Here is a 17,052-nt window from a genome sequence, read left to right as displayed (position 1 = left end):
TTGTGATTTCAAGAAATCTAAGATTGGAAGAGCAAGGGGGAATCTCAGCTGCTCGGAAATGAGTCATTCCCAGTTTTTCCAACCATTAAGTCATTCCTTCCCATTACAGCCCATGAACAGAACAACCTGTTAAATCCCAGTGGTGACCTGTTCTCTGGGCTCCTGCCTGTTCTCTTGGCTTAGCAACAGGCAGGAAGAGGACTAATTGCTGCTGAATAGGCAGTTTGGGGAAGCTGAAGGGAAATAGGGCACTTAGCTTCGTCTTTCTCATGCTGCTGACCCAGCTTGCTCTCTTGTTATTCTTTAAACACACCCGTCTTTTTAAACGTACCAAGGCCAGAGCCGAGGACTTGTGTTGTATATGTGAAAGGAGAAAAAGTGTGTGTGTGTGCTAGATGTGAAAATCTAAATCTGTAAATGGGAAAAAAGAAACATTGGCTCTGAGCTGGCACCCCTCCCCGCCCAAGTGTAGAAGTGTCGCGGCCCTAGCCGTCACTGCCTGTATCTTACTGTCCTGTTTTGTTCTCTTCCACCAGCTGATCTACATGATGGCTACTACATATAACTATGCGGTTTTGAAGTTTAAGAGTCGGGAAGATTGCTGCACTAAATTCTAAATTGCATAAGGCCAATAAGGAGCTTTAGAGAGCTATATGACGTAGCGTGAAATATCACTGACACCTCAGACTAAAGCAGTCTCGGTTCCTGCAGTTTCGTTACAGTAATTTGTAAATAGCTTTAGTCAACTCATTTCGCATGGTAGATTAATAAGCTGACTTACCGTACATGAATTACAAAATAATGAGATCTGGCTATTTCCACATTTTGAAAAGGATTCAGTTATTTACTGACATTGGTGAGCATCCAATAAAAAATCACTTTGAGCAGTATCTCTAAATGAAGTAGTAAAACTTTGGAATACCTGTATTTTCCATTATTTTTGCTTGCTTGATGACCAATTTCAATGATGAAAATGAAAACAAGTGCTGAAGATGAAATGGAAGAGAACCTTTTTAATCTGGATTTTGTTTTGTCAGACTCTTTCTAGAAAATATTTTACAAATATATTTTAAATTTGATTAAAGCATTTTTTACTATTACATGGTTCACTACCAAATAAATGCCCCTCAAATAAGCCAGATGAAAATCTGAAGAAAAATAAAGGCCACCCATTGGTTTCCTCTAAAATCTTTCTCTAAAAATTTTTTTTTAACACAATGCCATCATTCCTTTCAGAGCCCACAAAATTGATAACCTTAAATTGTTGTGTTGTGGTAAGTAGTAACTGAGTCCTTGTAGCCAGTTCTCAAACTGCATGTGCGATTTTAACGGGAAGAGAAGTTGTGCCTGGATCTGAAAGTCTCAAATATGTTGAGAAGGCAATATGAAATATAAGGAACTTGAGATGGAGATTTTGCAGGAAAGATGAGGAAAATAAATGGGAAAGACGTGTTCGCCACATCAGCTGTAAAGAATGACAATAAGGATTTTTATATTTTGTGAAATGAAATATTGGCAGTTATAAGATGAAAAATGTAGTTTCACAACTAAAAATTTGTTAACAGAGACTGCATGCTTTGCTTAGAGTTCTTAATTTTGGTTTTGACATTCACTTAATTCTTCCATGTTAAATATATGTAGTTTTTATTATTTACTCAAAGTAAACGCTGTTCATCCTTTTAGGCCTTTGGGGGAATTGATTTTATCCACAGATGAGAAAGATCTTTCCACTACGTTTATTTTAAAATAACCACACAACGTGTTTCTGAACTTCTGCATTAGTCTTTAAAAGTCCTCTCAAAATGGTAAAAAGTACCCTCTCGTATTTCATTTTTGCTTATTTTTAACAATAACTTTGGCCATTTTTTTTCAAGTTCATTGTGTTTGTATACTAACTTTTCTTCAGCCTTTTCATATTAAGCACACTAGTAGAGCATGCTTTCAGTATCTGACGCCTCTCCTAGCAGACTGAGTGTTACTACAGAATAACCCTCTCCTCCCTTTTTACAGTACAGACCGTCTAATCTGCCTAGCGGCTCGCTTTGCCTTCTGACATGCTCACTAGCCATCATGCTCACCCTTCTTTTCCAGATCCACTTCCTCATGATACTGTCTTCTAACTGGGCTTACTTAAAGGATGCAAGCAAAATGCAGGCTTACCAGGATATCAAAGCAAAGGAAGAACAGGAACTGCAAGATATCCAGTCTCGGTCAAAAGAACAACTCAATTCTTACACATAAATGTTTGCCAGAGTGTTTCAGCCGACGAATTGACAGCTCTGACAAATCACCAGACAGCTGCTCTGCAGTACAGATGTGTATCCCACCAAACAAACTAATGTAGAAGTACAAACCCTTCACTGTCTGTCTCAAGCTGCTGGGATGTATTTCTAGGAAAACCTTCCAGTAGGTAAATCTTTTTCTTTAGAACAGATATTGGAGGTTTCATGTTAGCCATTTTAAAAGGCAACACTTTGACAAAATGATTGTTCATCCTTTTGAAATTTGATAGGGACCCATGATGTGCCAGCATCAAGGGATGTGACCATAAATTCACGTATGCCATCTGTCCTCAAATAAATATATCTAAATAGGGAATAAAATGGAATTGGCGTGAAGTTCCATTTCTGACAACTGACATTTATTAAACTGTGGCTCATCAAAGATAAAAAAAAAAAAAAGGCTAGTTGTAAGGATCATATTAATTAGCTGACTCCCCACCGCCACTAAGTCCAGGACACATTAATTTCCTGATCCAATCAGAAATCTTTTCTTCAATAATGCTGAAATGAGCTGCTATACATTCGGCTACGCCTACCATTGAAGAAGCTGCATTCTGACTCATTGACAAGCTTTCCAGAATCAATTTTATGATAGATTTCATTTTAATAAAATGACCCAGTTGTCATCCTTCGTCTTGGGAAATAAATGTCAGCTCTGCCTTAATGAGTATTTGCTTTAAATTTCTAAGAACTTATATTACAACGGGAGACCCAAAATCCTTCATAGAATTTTGTTCCACAAATGTTTTTCTTAATTAAGAAGTGTTACCTTATTAAAATGACCACCATTCTAAACCATTTCTATGTGGTCTGAATAGTGAGTTTACAGTTTCATACCAACTATCTAAAACCTAATTACAAATAGACCACAGACCTCCTACTTTTATAGACTTGAATACTTAAGTAATTTAAATTAGGGTTGGTATTTATTTCACTTTTTCTTATCTAAATCTTAGTTTCCTGGAATAATCAAGTTCGATGTTCAGCAAGAAAACTGCTTGAGTTTAAGCCATTTTCAAAAGAAACTTGCCTTCTAAATCATTGTGTTCCAGAACATTAAGTGACTATAGGTATTGGGTATTAGTGATGGTAAACTTTGTGTTGTTCTTTATGAAATGATACATATAACTGTTGGATGCATCAGTGCTTTTTAAAAGGGGCTGCATAATATAGGGTTAACTATGTATATTCATGTTAAGAATTAACTTGTGGTTTGGCTGTTTCCTGGATTTAAAAACATATACATGTGCAGAAATGTATTAAAATGAAAGGAAGCATACCTTTATCAAGATGCTATTAAAATTGTACATCAAGTATAATATTTCATTTGGATTCTTTTTGTTGTTGTTGTTAATGCCTAAAAATGCCTATTTGGATCTTGACTATTTTTTTTTTAATTGGGAGAAGCTCTCTTCTGTGTAGAACAGTTGTTCCAGAATAGCTTGGTGTTTGTTTTCCTGTTGCATGACAGACTTAACTATCTTTTCCAGCAGTGGAGGTGCTGTTCGAGTCCAGTGTTCTAGAAAAGGCAGTGTCCAAAGCCTAATTTTACTTTTCTAATTCTGGTAGCTACTACCAGGAATTTTTGAAAGTTTTGTTTAAGTAGTCTAATATTTTTTATGTAAAGAGCATTAAATTTTGCTATGTATAAATTTTTGTAACCTAACAGTGAATCAATATTTTCTATCAGTGCCAAGGGCTTCCTGTAGTTCTATTCAAGTGTTACAATAAATATTTGTAGATAATAGTCAATACTTGTGTATGCTTATTTTAAAGATCTATTTAGGTGGAAACAGTTGTGGATGTACTAAGAGAAATGAAATAAAATTATAGCTTCATTCACTTGCCTTTTTACCCTACATAAATACTCTCTCTCTCTGTCCTCAGTATGGTGTCATTTTTAAATAGTATGCATAATCAAGTTTAGAAGAGAGTGCTACATGTTTCATTTCTGACAAAAATCTCTTAAGTGAGAGCAATTTGAAAATATATCGTAACCCACTGGGCTATATTTTATATAAAGTGCCACTGACATTTTATAGTTGTCTATGAAAAGTATAGAATTTTTCTGACTAGCTTCAACAAATGAAAGCACTATGCCTATGGGATTAAGACGCTTCATAAGGGTCCATGTACCACTGGCTGGTTTACAAACCAAGGTATAAAAAGGCTCCTGAAGGGGCCAGTCTGGTGGTGTAATGGTTAAGTTTGGGTAATGGTTAAGTTTGGGTGCTCCACTTCAGTGTCCCGGGGTTCACAGCTTCAGATCCCTGGCAGGGACCTACACACTGCTCATCAAGCCATGCTGTGGCAGTGTCCCACGTACAACAAATAGAGGAAGATTGGCACAGATGTTAGCTCAGGGCCAGTCTTCCTTACCAAAAAAAAAAAAAAAACACTCTCCTGAAAAAAGATTCAGGAATATGAAAAAAATACGTAGATCTAACAGTTATTCCCTAAAGTAGCAGAGCTAAATTTGTTACTTAGGATTTCATTTTATAATCTGTTTAAACTACTTATCTGTCAGCATGATTATAAATTCGGATTTTCTACATCTGACCTTTCTTAGGACCAGCTTTTGCTGTTATTGACACATTGACATTTCTAAATGAGGTGCTGCCTCTGGATTATCACCCTTCATCACCCTTCATTCATGCTCAGCAGGAGAACAATCGGGAGCCCAATTAGTATACTGTTTGTCACGCTACTTAATACTTTCTATTAATGCTATGATAGTCTTAAGATTTAAAAGAGGCAATCCACTTTGTTATTAGTATCTTTTCCTAAATGATGGCATCTGTCTGTAGCTAGTGCATGGCTAATTTGTTCTCAGATGTTTGAAAAATTAGATTTTACTTAAGGCAACTTTTTAAAAATGAATATTAAGATGAATAAAACTACAGAAAGTTTTAAGGAAACAAAAATACAAATAGAGGTAAGTCAAGTTTGGCAAAGAACATTCTTTTTTCTAAACTGCCCCCCAATCTTCCTCAGTGTTTTGATATTTAAACTTCATTATACCTACCTGGGGAAGATTTAAACAGACTCAGTCAGGGGGGTCTTGTGGAGATGGGAGCAGGAGAGCCTGCAGGGGAGGGTCTCGCACCTTGTGATCTGGACGCACAGGCATTCTAGATGATGCGGCCATCTGAAATGCTACAAAAGAAATGACTGACTTTTCTTTACATGGACTCTGCCCTGATATGGAGTATTAAGAATACTGCTTAGAATTTATGTTGACTGAAAAAAAAAAAAGGAAAGTGAAGCTGTCAAATCCTAAGCTAGAACACAAAGTAGCTATTGAGTTACTCAGACAAGGGCTTTGAAAATACAAGGTGGGGAAAAAACTGGGTAATAGTGGTGTTAAGAAGTTATCTGAGGGTTCTGGTCCCCTCCTCCCACTATACACGGAGCAATTCCCTCTGAAAGAAATCCAAACTCCAGCTGAGCTATCTTACATCTTGGGCAAAGGAGAAAGATAGCCCCGTTGAAATGGGTAGGAAAGGCTGAGACACTCTCTCACCCTAAACCCCACCTCCAGCACAGTGCCATACCATTGGGAGGGAACTTCCAACTCCCAGGTTCTCCCTCAAGAGCAAAGGGTTGCGACCCCACATCTAGTGCCCCAACGTTTAAGACACTCACCTGAGGGAAGGGCCTCCAAAACACCTAGCTCTTAAGACCAACAGGGCTTGCGTCCATGAGACCCACAAGACTACAACAAAGAAACAGTTCTTAATCAGTTCTGGAGGACTCACCAACTCCCAGTTTTCCCTGAAAAGGGTCTATTTGCATAGATTAGAAGCTGCTGCCTGACAGTTAGACTTCTAATTTAGCACACATCTAGGGGCTAACCGCCATTCTCCTTGGAGACTGAGGAAACCAGCAGACACCTTCTCTGCCTACAACTGTAGTCTGCTCCCTCTAGCCTACTCCAAATCACCAGTATCTCCCAGGAAGGAACTTATACACTCTGTGCCCTGCTTTTGAAGCTGCCAACCAAGGGAGGGGTCCTCGGATTGCCTGGCTCTGATAGCCAATGGGGCTTGCATTCTTGAGTCCCACGGACTGTAGCAAAGAAGCAGTTCTTAACTGGCTAGCTTCCCAGGGCTCAGAACAGAGGGAGCAAACACCCCTCTCCCAGTCTTTCCCTGAATGGGGTCTGGTGCATACGTTAAAAACTGCTTCCTGAGGGTTAAGCTTCTAACTTAGCATGCATCTAAGGCTGACTGATATCATCCTCTGAGACCAGGAAAGTCTGTGGACACCTCCCCTGCCCTCTCCCTCTAGTCTGCTCCAAGTCCCCAGTATCTCCCTAGAAGAAGCTTGTACACATGTCTGGCATCCCAGCTTTTGCAGCTGCTCCCAAGAGATGGGCCCCTGGACCACCTGATTCTGAAAGCCAACAGGGCTTGCATTCACAAGTCCCACAGGACTGCAGCAAACAAGCAGTTCTTAATAAGTGCAGGAACAAACCCCACAGCTATACACCCAAGCCAAGTGCAGAGGGAACAGGAAAAAATACCCATCTCCCAGTTTATCCTGGGAAGGGGCCTAACTACATACTTTCCCAGGTGCTTAGGGTCCAGCTTCCAGTCACAACCTGCATCTAGGTGCTGACTATGATCCTCCCCATTGGGACACTGACCAGTCTTGACATATTCTCAGCTATTGGGAAGCACCAAGGACAAAGAAGGTGGCTTGGACAATCACAAAGGTTTGATAGGCAACCAAGAGTTTAGGCGGGGCTGACTGAAGTTCATCTCCTACATGAGACCACTCTGTCAAGACTGGGCAAGGTGGCTGTTTTATCTAATACACAGAAACCAACACAGAGAGTCAAGGAAAATGAAGAAACATGTTCCAAACAAAAGAAATAGACAAAACTCCAGAAATAGACCTTAATGAAATGGAAATAAGTGACTTACCTGAGAGTTCTAAATACAGAGAGGTCATACAGATGCTCACCAAGGTCAGAACAATGCATGAACAAAGTGAGAATTTCAACAAAGAGAAAATATTAAAAAGTACCAAACAGAAATCACAGAGCTGAAGAATGACTGAACTGAAAAATTCAATAGAAGGGTTCAAAAGCAGATTAGGTCAAGCAGAAGAAAGGATCAGCAAACTTGAAGACAGGCCAGTGGAATTCATCCAGTCAGAAGAGCAAAAAGAAAAATGAATGAAAAAGAGTGAAGATAACTTAAGGGACTTAGTGGGACACCATCAAGTGAACCAATATACACACCATAGCAGCCCAGGAAGAAGAGAAAGAGGCAGAAAATTTATTCAAAAAAGTAATGGCTGAAAACTTCCCTAACATAGGGAAAGAAATAGACACCCAGATCCAGGAAGCCCAGGGTTCTCGTCAAGATGGCGCTGTGAGCAGACGTTGAACTCGCCTCCTCCCACAAACACAACCACATAAAGTAGAGGAAGATTGACACAGATGTTAGCTGAGGGCCAACCTTCCTCACACACACACACACACAAAATAGACTTTACGCCAAAGACTGTAACAAGAGACAAAGAAGGTCATTATATAATGATAAAGGGGTCAATTCATCAAAAGGATATAACATTTGTAAATATTTATGCACTCGACATAAGAGCACCTAAATATATAAAGCAAATATTAACAGACCTGAAGGGAGAAATAGGCAACAATACAATAACAGTAGGGTACTTCAATACCTCACTTTCAACAATGGATAGACCATCCACACAGAAAATCAATAAGGAAACACTGGACTTAAACAACACCTTGGTCCAGATGGTCTTAACATTTACAGAACATTCCATCTAACAAGAGCAGAATACACATTCTTCTCAAGCACACATGGAACATTCTTCAGCATAGATCATATGTTAGGCCACAAAACAAGTCTTAAGATTAAAATCATATCAAGCATCTTTTCCCACCACAATGGTATGAAATTAGAAATCAATTACAAGAAGAAAACTGGAAAACTCACAAATACATGGAGATTAAAAACATGCTCCTGAACAACAAATAGGTCAAAGAAGAAAAGCAAGAGAGGTCAAAAACATCAAGACAAATGAAAATGGAAACAACATACCAAAACTTATGGGATGCAGCAAAAGCAGTTCTAAGAGGGACGTTTACAGCAATAAATGCCTACACTAAGAAATAAGAAAGATCTCACATACACAACCTAGGGGCTGGCCCGGTGGCGCAGTTGTTAAGTGCACATGTGCCGCTTTGGTGGCCCAGGATCTGCCAGTTTGGATCCCAGGTACAGACAGGGCACCACTTGGCAAGCCATGCTGTGGCAGGTGTCCCACATATAAAGTAGAGAAAGATGGGCACGGATGTTAGCTCAGGGCCAGTCTTCCTCAGCGAAAAGAGGAGGATTGGCAGCAGATGTTAGCTCAGGGCTGATTTCCCCCCCCCCCCAAAAAATGTTCAAATACACAACCTAACTTCACACCTCAAGGAACTAAGAAAAGAATAATTAAGCCCAAAGTTAGCAGAAAGAAGGAAATAACAAAGATCAGAGCAGAAATAAAGACTAAAATAAAATAGAAAAGATGAGTGAAACCAGGAGCTGTTTTGTTTTTTTTTTAAAGACAAAACTGACAAAACCTTGGCTAGATTAACCAAGAAAAAAAGAGAGAAGATTCAAAATTATAAATGAAAGAGAAGACATTACAACTGATACCACACAGATACACATGATCATAAGGGACTACTATTAATGATTACACACCAACAAACTGGACAACCTACCAGAAATGGATAAATTCCTAGAAACATACAACCTTTAAAGACTAAATCATGAAGAAACAGAAAATCTGAAGTGACCAATTACTAGTAAGGAGATTTAATCAGTAATCAAAAATCTCCTAACAACAAAAGTCCAGGACCAGATGGCTTTAATGGTGAATTCTACTAAACATTTAAAGAGTTAACGCCAATTTTCAAAATTTTCCAAAAACAGACAAGGGAACACTTCCAAACTCATTTTACGAGGCCAGCACTAACCTGATACCAAAATCAGACAAGGACACTATAAGAAAAGAAAACTACAGGCCAATATCCCTGATGAACATAGATGCAAAAACCCTCAAAATATTAGCAAACCAAATTCAACAGTACATTAAAAGGATCACACACCATGATGAAGTGGGATTTATTCTAGAGATGCAAGGATGGTTCAACATCTGCAAATCAATCAATGTGATACACTACAATAATAAAATGAAACAAAAATCATATGACCATCCCATCAGATGTAGAAAACGCATTTGACAAAATTCAACATCCTTTCATAATAAAAACTCTCAACAAACTGGGTATAGAGGGAACATGCCTCAACACAATAAAGGCCATATATGAAAAGCCCACAGTTAATATCATACTCAATGGTGAAAAGCTGAAAGTTTTTCCTCTAAGATCAGTAACAAGACAAGGATGCACACTCTGGCCACTTTTATTCAACATGGTACTTGAAGACCTAGCCAGAGCAATTAGGCAAGAAAAAGAAATAAAAGCCAACCAAATCAGAAAGAAGTAAAATTGTCTTTATTTGCAGATTAAATGATATACATAGAAAACACTAAAGACTCTGCCAAAAAACTGTTACAACCAATAAACAAATTCAGTGAAGTTGCAGGATAGAAAATCAATACACAGAAATCAGCTACATTTCTATAGACTAACAACAACCTGTCAAAGAGAAATTAAGACAAGAATCCCATTTACAATACCATCAAAAAGAATAAAATACTTAGGAATAAATTTCACCAAGGAGATGAAAGATCTGTACACTGTACACTCTAAGACACTGATGAAAGAAACTGAAAAAGACACAAATAAATGGAAAGATATTCCATGCTCATGGATTGGTAGAATATTGTTAAAATGTCCATACTCCCCAAAGCAATCTACAGATTCAATGCAATCTCTATCAAAATTCCAAAGGCATTTTTCACAGAAATAGAAAAAAAAATCCTAAAATTGGTATGGAACCACAAAATAAATAAAATAAATAAAACCCTGAATAGCTAAAGTGATTTTAAGAAAGAAGAACATGGAAGTATCACACTTCCTGGTTTGAAACTATATTACAAAACTACAGTAATCAAAACAGTATGGTATTGGCATAAAAACAGACACATAGATCAATGGAATATAATAGAGAGCCCAGAAATAAATCCATGCATATATGGCCAATTAGTTTACTACAAAGGAGCCAAGAATATACAATGGGGAAAGGATAGTCTCTTCAATAAATGATGTTGGAAAAATTGAATAGGCGCAGGCAAAACAATGAAACTGGACTCCTCTCTTACTCCATACATAAAAATCAATTCGAAATGGATTAAAGACTTGAACATAGACCTGAAACCGTAAAATTCCTAGAAGAAAACAAAGGGGTTAAGCTCTCTCACATTGGTCTTGGTGATGATTTTTTGGGGTTTGACAACAAAAGCAAACGCAACAAAAGCAAAAATAAACAAGTAGGACTACATCAAACTAAAAAGCTTCTGCACAGCAAAAGAAACCATCGACAAAATGAAAAGGCACCTACCAAATGGGAGGAAATATTTGCAAACCACTATCTGATAAGGTGTTAATATCCAAAACACATAAAGAACTCATACAACTCAATAGCAAAAAAACAAACAATCCAATTAAAAAATGGGCAGAGGAACTGAATAGACATTTTTCCAAAGACAACATACAAATGGCTAACAGGTACATGAAAAGGTGCTCAACATCACTAGTCATCAGGGAAATGCAAATCAAAACCACAATGGGCTATCACCTCACACCTGTTAGGATGGCCATCATCAAAACGACAAGAGGTAAGAAGTGTTTGAGAGGCTGTGGAGAAAAGGGAATCCTTGTGTACTGTTGGTTGGAATGTAAACTGGTGCAGCCACTATGGAAAACAGTATGGAGGTTTCCCAAAAAATCAGAAATAGAACTACCATGTGATCCAGCAATCCCACTTCTGGGTATTTATCCAAAGAAAATGAAAATAGGATCTCGAAGAGATGCCTGCACTGCCACGTTCACTGCAGCATTATCCACAATAGCCAAGATATGGAAACAACCTAAGTGTCCATCAAGAATGAAGATGTGTATATATACAAAATGGAATATCGTTCAGCCATGAGAAAGAAGGAAATTCTGCCATTTGCAACAACACGGACAGACCTTGAGAGCATAATACTAAGTGAAATAAGGCAGAGAACGACAAACACTATTATCTCACTCATATGTGGAATCTTAAAAAGCCATCTCATAGAAACAGACTAAAATGGTGGTGAGTGGGGGAAAGAGATGTTGGTCAAAGAGCACAAACTTCCAGTTAGAAGATGAGCAAGTTCAGGGGATCTGATGTACGCCATAGTAATTATAGTTAGTAACACTGTATCATATACTTGAAAGTTGCCAAGAGAGTAGATCTTAAATGTTCTCACCACAAATAAGTGGCAATTATGTGACAGGATGCAGGCGTAGCTAACACTGGTGGTAATCGTTTTGTAATATATAAAGGTATCAAATCCACACGTTCTATACCTTAAGCTCACACAATGTTATATGTCAGTTATATCTCAACAAAGCTGGAGAAAAAAAAAGTTATGTGAGGTGATGTTGAAAGAGAAGATGCCAAGTTCCGGGTGGCAAGATAACTCAATGTTTGCTATGCTAAGTGTGATAATGAATGGTGTCTGGACAACTTGTTTCTTTCAATTACTTTCAAAGGTGTACGTCAATGAAAAATTCCTTAGAAGCCTAAGGAATAATAAACACCAAAAAATCTCCTTCCCACTTTGTTATGGAACTCAATGGCCAAACAAATATCACCAGCAAAAACAATTCAGCCCAGTCTGTATTTGTAAAGGGAAATGATCTCCTCTAGGATTTTACTGGAAAGACAGACCCGACAAACTCTTCCTCTGTTCGGAGAAGGGTGACCATCGGTTAGCACTGGAAGTCTCACATCCCGAGAACCCCCAGTCCATGCAAACCAGGATGGTTGTTCACCCTCCGAGCAGTTGTGTGCGCGCTCGTTGGTGACTATACTGGCAGTGTCGTTAAAGAACTTTCCCAAGATGCTCCCACACAGAAAACGCTGGACTGAGCGCTGCAGGGGTACAAAGATGAAGAAAGGGGAGCAAGAACAAATGAGCCTCCTCTTCCCACTCTGGAAGTTCTGTTGGTGCTGCATTCGAGTGCTCTTACTTTGATGTGGTCAATGTGTAGTTTCTAAAGGTCATTCTGGAGAGGGACATCCAATGGGTAACCAATTGCAAGTTCTGGGATGTCTTCCACTAGAGCAGCTCCAGAATAGCCCAGGTTAGAGGCAGTACTGGCCTTGACACCTGGCTATGTGTCCTGGCTCTACGACTTGAGGGTCACGAGACCCTGGTCGAGTCACTAACCTCTCTGGTGCCTCGTGTTTCCTAATCTGTAAAATGTGGAGAGTCATGGTACCTACACTTCACATGGCTGCTATGAGCACTGAGTGAGTTAATACATGTCAAGGTCTAAAATTGTACCTGGCATGCAGTAAATGCTCAATAAATGTTACCTCTATCACCATCCAAGAAGGGTTTGTGTTGATTCTCAAGAAAAGGATGTCAAAGTAAAGACCAGAGGGATACTGTACCATTTCTAGAGCCTAGAATGGAAAACCCTGTGTCTTTATTTTCAGGGACAAATCAGAAGAAGAGTGTTGGGGACAATGGTCTCCTATTTGACAGGCGGTAGCCCAGCTCTGGAGAGGAACAGAGCTGAAAGTTCCAAAAATGCAGGCCTGGAATTTGACCAGTAAGACAGATTTTTCAAATAAATATAACCTAAGACAAAAATAGCCTGGGGCCAGCCCGGTGGCACAGCGGCTAAGTGCACATGTTCCACTTCTCGGCAGCCCAGGGTTCGCCAGTTCAGATCCCGGGTGTGGACATGGCACCGTTTGGCACACCATGCTGTGGTAGGTGTCCCACGTATAAAGTAGAGGAAGATGGACATGGATGTTAGCTCAGGACCAGTCTTCCTCAGCAAAAAGAGGAGGATTGGCAGTAGTTAGCTCAGAGCTAACCTTCCTCCAAAAAAAAAAAAAAAATTAGAAAAAAGGAAAAAAATAGCCTATTCTGGTGTAATGAAAGGCCTAAGAAGGAGAAATTCTGAAGAGGTGTTACTTGACTAAATTATTTTATACACTATAGTACCAAATACAATTATGAAAACAAAATCACACTGGATTACACATGAAATTTTTATTGAGAACTGTGTCTTATTACAGAGAACTCAAAGGCCTTTCGTTACGTTATCTGAGTAAGAAGCTGGAGAGCAGACGTGGTTACCAAAAGTCATCAGGTTCTTCAGGAGAAAGGCCTGGGAAACTAAATTAGGGAAAGACAAAAAGGTTTGAAATTTGTTAAGTTTGTGTCAAGTTGGTTTGGGGATCTTTATAATGTTCTCATTCCTTCCCTGTGGGGTTTCTGCCCTTGCTTATGATTTGTATCAGCAGCAATTTCATCAGTTAAAAAACACAATTGACTTTGTTTTAAAGTCAGTAATTTTTATTGATTCAATAATTTCTTATAGGCCGACTCAAATATCTGAATGTCTCCCTTGGCTGACAAAACCAGCAATGCAATAATTGTTTGCCTAGGAACACAAAGTTGAAGATACCATACCTTTCATCTTTATCACTAGATGGCAGTGTGTCCACTTGTGAGCCTTCCCTGACCATGTTTTTTGAGCTCTGATACAAAGGGCAGGAAGGAAGAATTTTGAAATTAGATATGCATCAATTTTATTAAACATTTTGATTTTGCTAAGTTTTTTTGTTTTTGTTTTTGTTTTGCTGAGGAAGATTCACCCCAAGCTAACATCTGTTGCCAATCTTCCTCTATTTTGTATGTGGATCACCGCCACAGCATGGCCACCAACGAGTGGTGTTGGTCCGAGCCTGGGAACCAAACCCAGGCCACCAAAGTGGAGTGTGCCAAACTTAACCACTAGGCCACAGGGCTGGCCCCTAAGAACTAATCTTAAAATATATACGTAATTTAAGAATCTAAAAAAAAAAGTGACGTTTAAACATGAAATTTTGCCAGCAATCAAAATAAACTATCCGGCATGCATTCTCAATACCCATAGTACTTCAGACTTACAGAAAATATTAATGTCTCAGACAGTACTAATACACTCAGATTCACTGATAGGACTTTCATTATATTTCTTTCTTGTTCTTAAAATAATAAGAACCATCTCAACTTTTACAAAGTTTGACACATCAAAATCTCTTCCATCTTTTACCCAAGCAAAAGTGATGAAATTTTGTCAAGAGTATATAAAATGAAAAGACTTGAGGTTCCATTTGAACTTTATGTTTTTATCTTTCTGTCTCCAATGGAGAAGACAGATTCCTGTCCCAAGGTTTTCAAATAAACCACAGAAGTCCACAGAGCCCCCGCCCACAGACAGCCTGTCCACAGCATCGGCACCTTATCTGCCATCTCCTGGTCTTGATCCTGCTGAATGATTTTCATGTATTTCTCTAAAGGATTTGCATCATAAGCAGGTTCGTCTTTCATTTCTTGAACACTCTTTTCTAATTCTTTTTCCATTTCAATCTTCAATGATTCTTCAATCATTCTCTGCAAAACAGATGGGCACCAAAAGAGGAAATACACAAATACATTTAAAGAACTTAGGTGTTTACCAACACATAGTAATATAATCCTGACCCTCTAAGTACAACCTGCATGCCAGGGAACTACAGATAGATATATATAGGTATATATGTATTTTTTTAATTGAAGTCATTGCTACTATCAAAGGGAGATAAACACGCCATCTCACTGAGGGAAGGGATTAATTTGCCCAAAGTGTCTTGTGCTTTAGGCCAAATTAACAAGGACTCCAAGGAACATCCATGCGGAAGATTAATTCACGAAAGACTCAGCAGGCGTGTGAAGCGTGGCCAGAGTAATCCATCTGTCTGGGACCAGAATCAGGACATGGAAGGCTAGAAGAGAACGAGAGGAAGGAGGAAGACAGGGGAGTCCCTGGAAGCAATCATGGACTGGCAGTCACCTCCTCTGGGTGCCTCTAGTCCCAGCTAGCTGACCCTGGGAATCTCTTCTTTAAACTCCATTTACAAAGGGACGATCTATAGCAAAGCAGAGTCCAGCCAGCTCCTTTATGGGCTTATTTTCAAGACCAGATGAGAATGCTTGTGAAAGCTAGCATTTACTGAAACTCCTAAGGCATGTGCACGCACCCTTTCTCACTGCTCTCAAGCACAGGAGAGGGTTGGGATGTCTACAGCAAGCTTTTCAAAAGTTACCTGCCACTCCTATGACTTCCGGACACATAAGGGCTCACCTCCCCAAGAGCAAGGTACTTACTGAAGGTGTACCAGGGAGAAACTAGTACAGAGAATCCAGTTGGACATATCATCATTACCCATTCTTGATCCAGTTTTTCTAGTTCTCTTCGTTCCCTTTCTAAAGCTTCTTGTCGTGCACCGTGCCTCCTGTCTTCTCTCTGGCTTTGTTCTTTCACGTGCTGTTCCCATATGTTTTCTTCTTCATTCTGTTCTCCAATTTGTGTCAGATCTATGCCTAACATGACAGAAAATAAAGGGCAAGCAGCTTCCAGCATCCGATTTTTCAAACAAATGCTGGCCCAATTTGCAAGGGCCCTTGCCAAGCCTCAGGGAGCCTCTGCGTGATTCTTAAATGACTCTGATGAGCTGCTTCAAGCTACTGGTCCATCTCCATGGTCTTCAAGCCCCCAGACCCCCTCCTAGCACCACACCCTGCCTTTGACTTTACTGAGATGAATACAAGTCACCCTTACCATGAACAATTTCACCTCTCCTGCCCTCCCTATGACATTTTCTCACCCTCTTCACCCATCTCCTCCCTCCTTCATCCTATCCAAGGCAAGCCCTGCATTTCTGCCTCTGCATTTGGATACGATCCCTCCCCTCGCTTTAGGATTCGGACTTCATCATTAGTCCCTATCTGTTTACACAGCGGTTTTATAACTCTCCCCCTATTCCCACAAAGGTGCTCAAGTCTCTCCTGCCCAGAAGAGAAGGGAACAGAACCACCACCCTCCTCACTGCTCTTGCCATCATTCCCCACGTCCTCCGGGCTGATCCCTTCCTGGGGGGTTAGCTCTTGCCACTGTCCCAATCATGCCCACATCTTTTCCTCTAGTCCTAATCTCTCTCCCCAGCCTCACAACCATGTTTCCAACGGATTCCCTGCCATCAACACATGGAAATCCCACGGCACCGGCTTCATACCTGAAGTTATCATTTCTGTCCCTTTACTTGAGCTCTGTCTACACTATGTCCACTCGGCCAACAGGGCTTACAGGTTCTACCTCCTTCTGCTTCTCCTGCTGCAATTAGCGTCCCTATCACCATTTACCTGCACAGCTGAAATGACCTAGTCAACACTCTCCCTGACATCAGTCTTGGCCTTCAAGCAACCCATCTTCATCAGCACCAGTCATTTCCTGAAGAGAAGACCCGCATTTGCTGTGCACTGCCTCTGCTGTGGTAGAGTCCAAACCCACGGCAGTCTAGGCTCTCACGATCTGCCTTTTTCTTTCCAGATTGATTCGTCTTTGCTTTCACTGTCTCCTTAACCTGATGTGCTCCCCTCCTCCCACAAAACCCCATCTATTATGCAAGCCCCCACTTAAATGCCACCTCCTCTGTGAGGTCCTTCCTATTCCAGCACCATATTCACACAGTATTTTGTA

The 17,052-nt window shown here is 39.8% G+C and overlaps 2 protein-coding genes and 1 long non-coding RNA gene across 18 annotated transcripts in view; 1 reads left to right on the top strand and 2 right to left on the bottom strand.

Annotated features, from left to right (window-relative positions):
* GPM6B (glycoprotein M6B) overlaps window positions 1-4,124 on the top strand; it is a 152,366-nt gene extending 148,242 nt beyond the window's left edge. For 3 of the 6 annotated variants that reach the window (XM_070256934.1, XM_003365795.5, XM_001489188.6), the window contains one exon: window positions 537-4,124. In XM_070256934.1, coding sequence (XP_070113035.1) covers window positions 537-617 — 81 coding nt within the window. In that variant the 3' untranslated portion in view covers window positions 618-4,124. The remainder of the gene's footprint in view (window positions 1-536) is intronic. The other 3 variants (XM_023633678.2, XM_001489261.5, XM_005613995.4) reach the window with 1 other exon arrangement.
* Window positions 3,576-7,248, bottom strand: LOC138921750 (uncharacterized). Its single transcript, XR_011434598.1, has 2 exons — window positions 5,928-7,248; window positions 3,576-5,438 (listed from the first exon to the last, which is right to left on the bottom strand). It is a non-coding gene; the product is annotated as an uncharacterized lncRNA (long non-coding RNA).
* A 6,275-nt stretch (window positions 7,249-13,523) lies between these two features.
* Window positions 13,524-17,052, bottom strand: part of OFD1 (OFD1 centriole and centriolar satellite protein) — a 46,819-nt gene continuing 43,290 nt past the window's right edge. For all 11 annotated transcript variants that reach the window (XR_011434596.1, XM_023633905.2, XM_023633908.2 and 8 more), the window contains 4 exons: window positions 15,739-15,896; window positions 14,775-14,927; window positions 13,962-14,029; window positions 13,524-13,664 (listed from right to left, as the gene is read on the bottom strand). Coding sequence is in view for 10 of the 11 variants with exons in the window: in XM_023633905.2 (XP_023489673.1) it covers window positions 13,622-13,664; window positions 13,962-14,029; window positions 14,775-14,927; window positions 15,739-15,896 (422 nt within the window). In the remaining variant the exon portion in view is untranslated. The remainder of the gene's footprint in view (window positions 13,665-13,961; window positions 14,030-14,774; window positions 14,928-15,738; window positions 15,897-17,052) is intronic.

This window comes from Equus caballus, chromosome X (assembly GCF_041296265.1).
Source record: "Equus caballus isolate H_3958 breed thoroughbred chromosome X, TB-T2T, whole genome shotgun sequence".
Lineage (NCBI taxonomy): Eukaryota > Metazoa > Chordata > Mammalia > Perissodactyla > Equidae > Equus > Equus caballus.
Note: the sequence above shows the minus strand (reverse complement) of the source record. Positions and strands in the feature narration are given on the sequence as shown.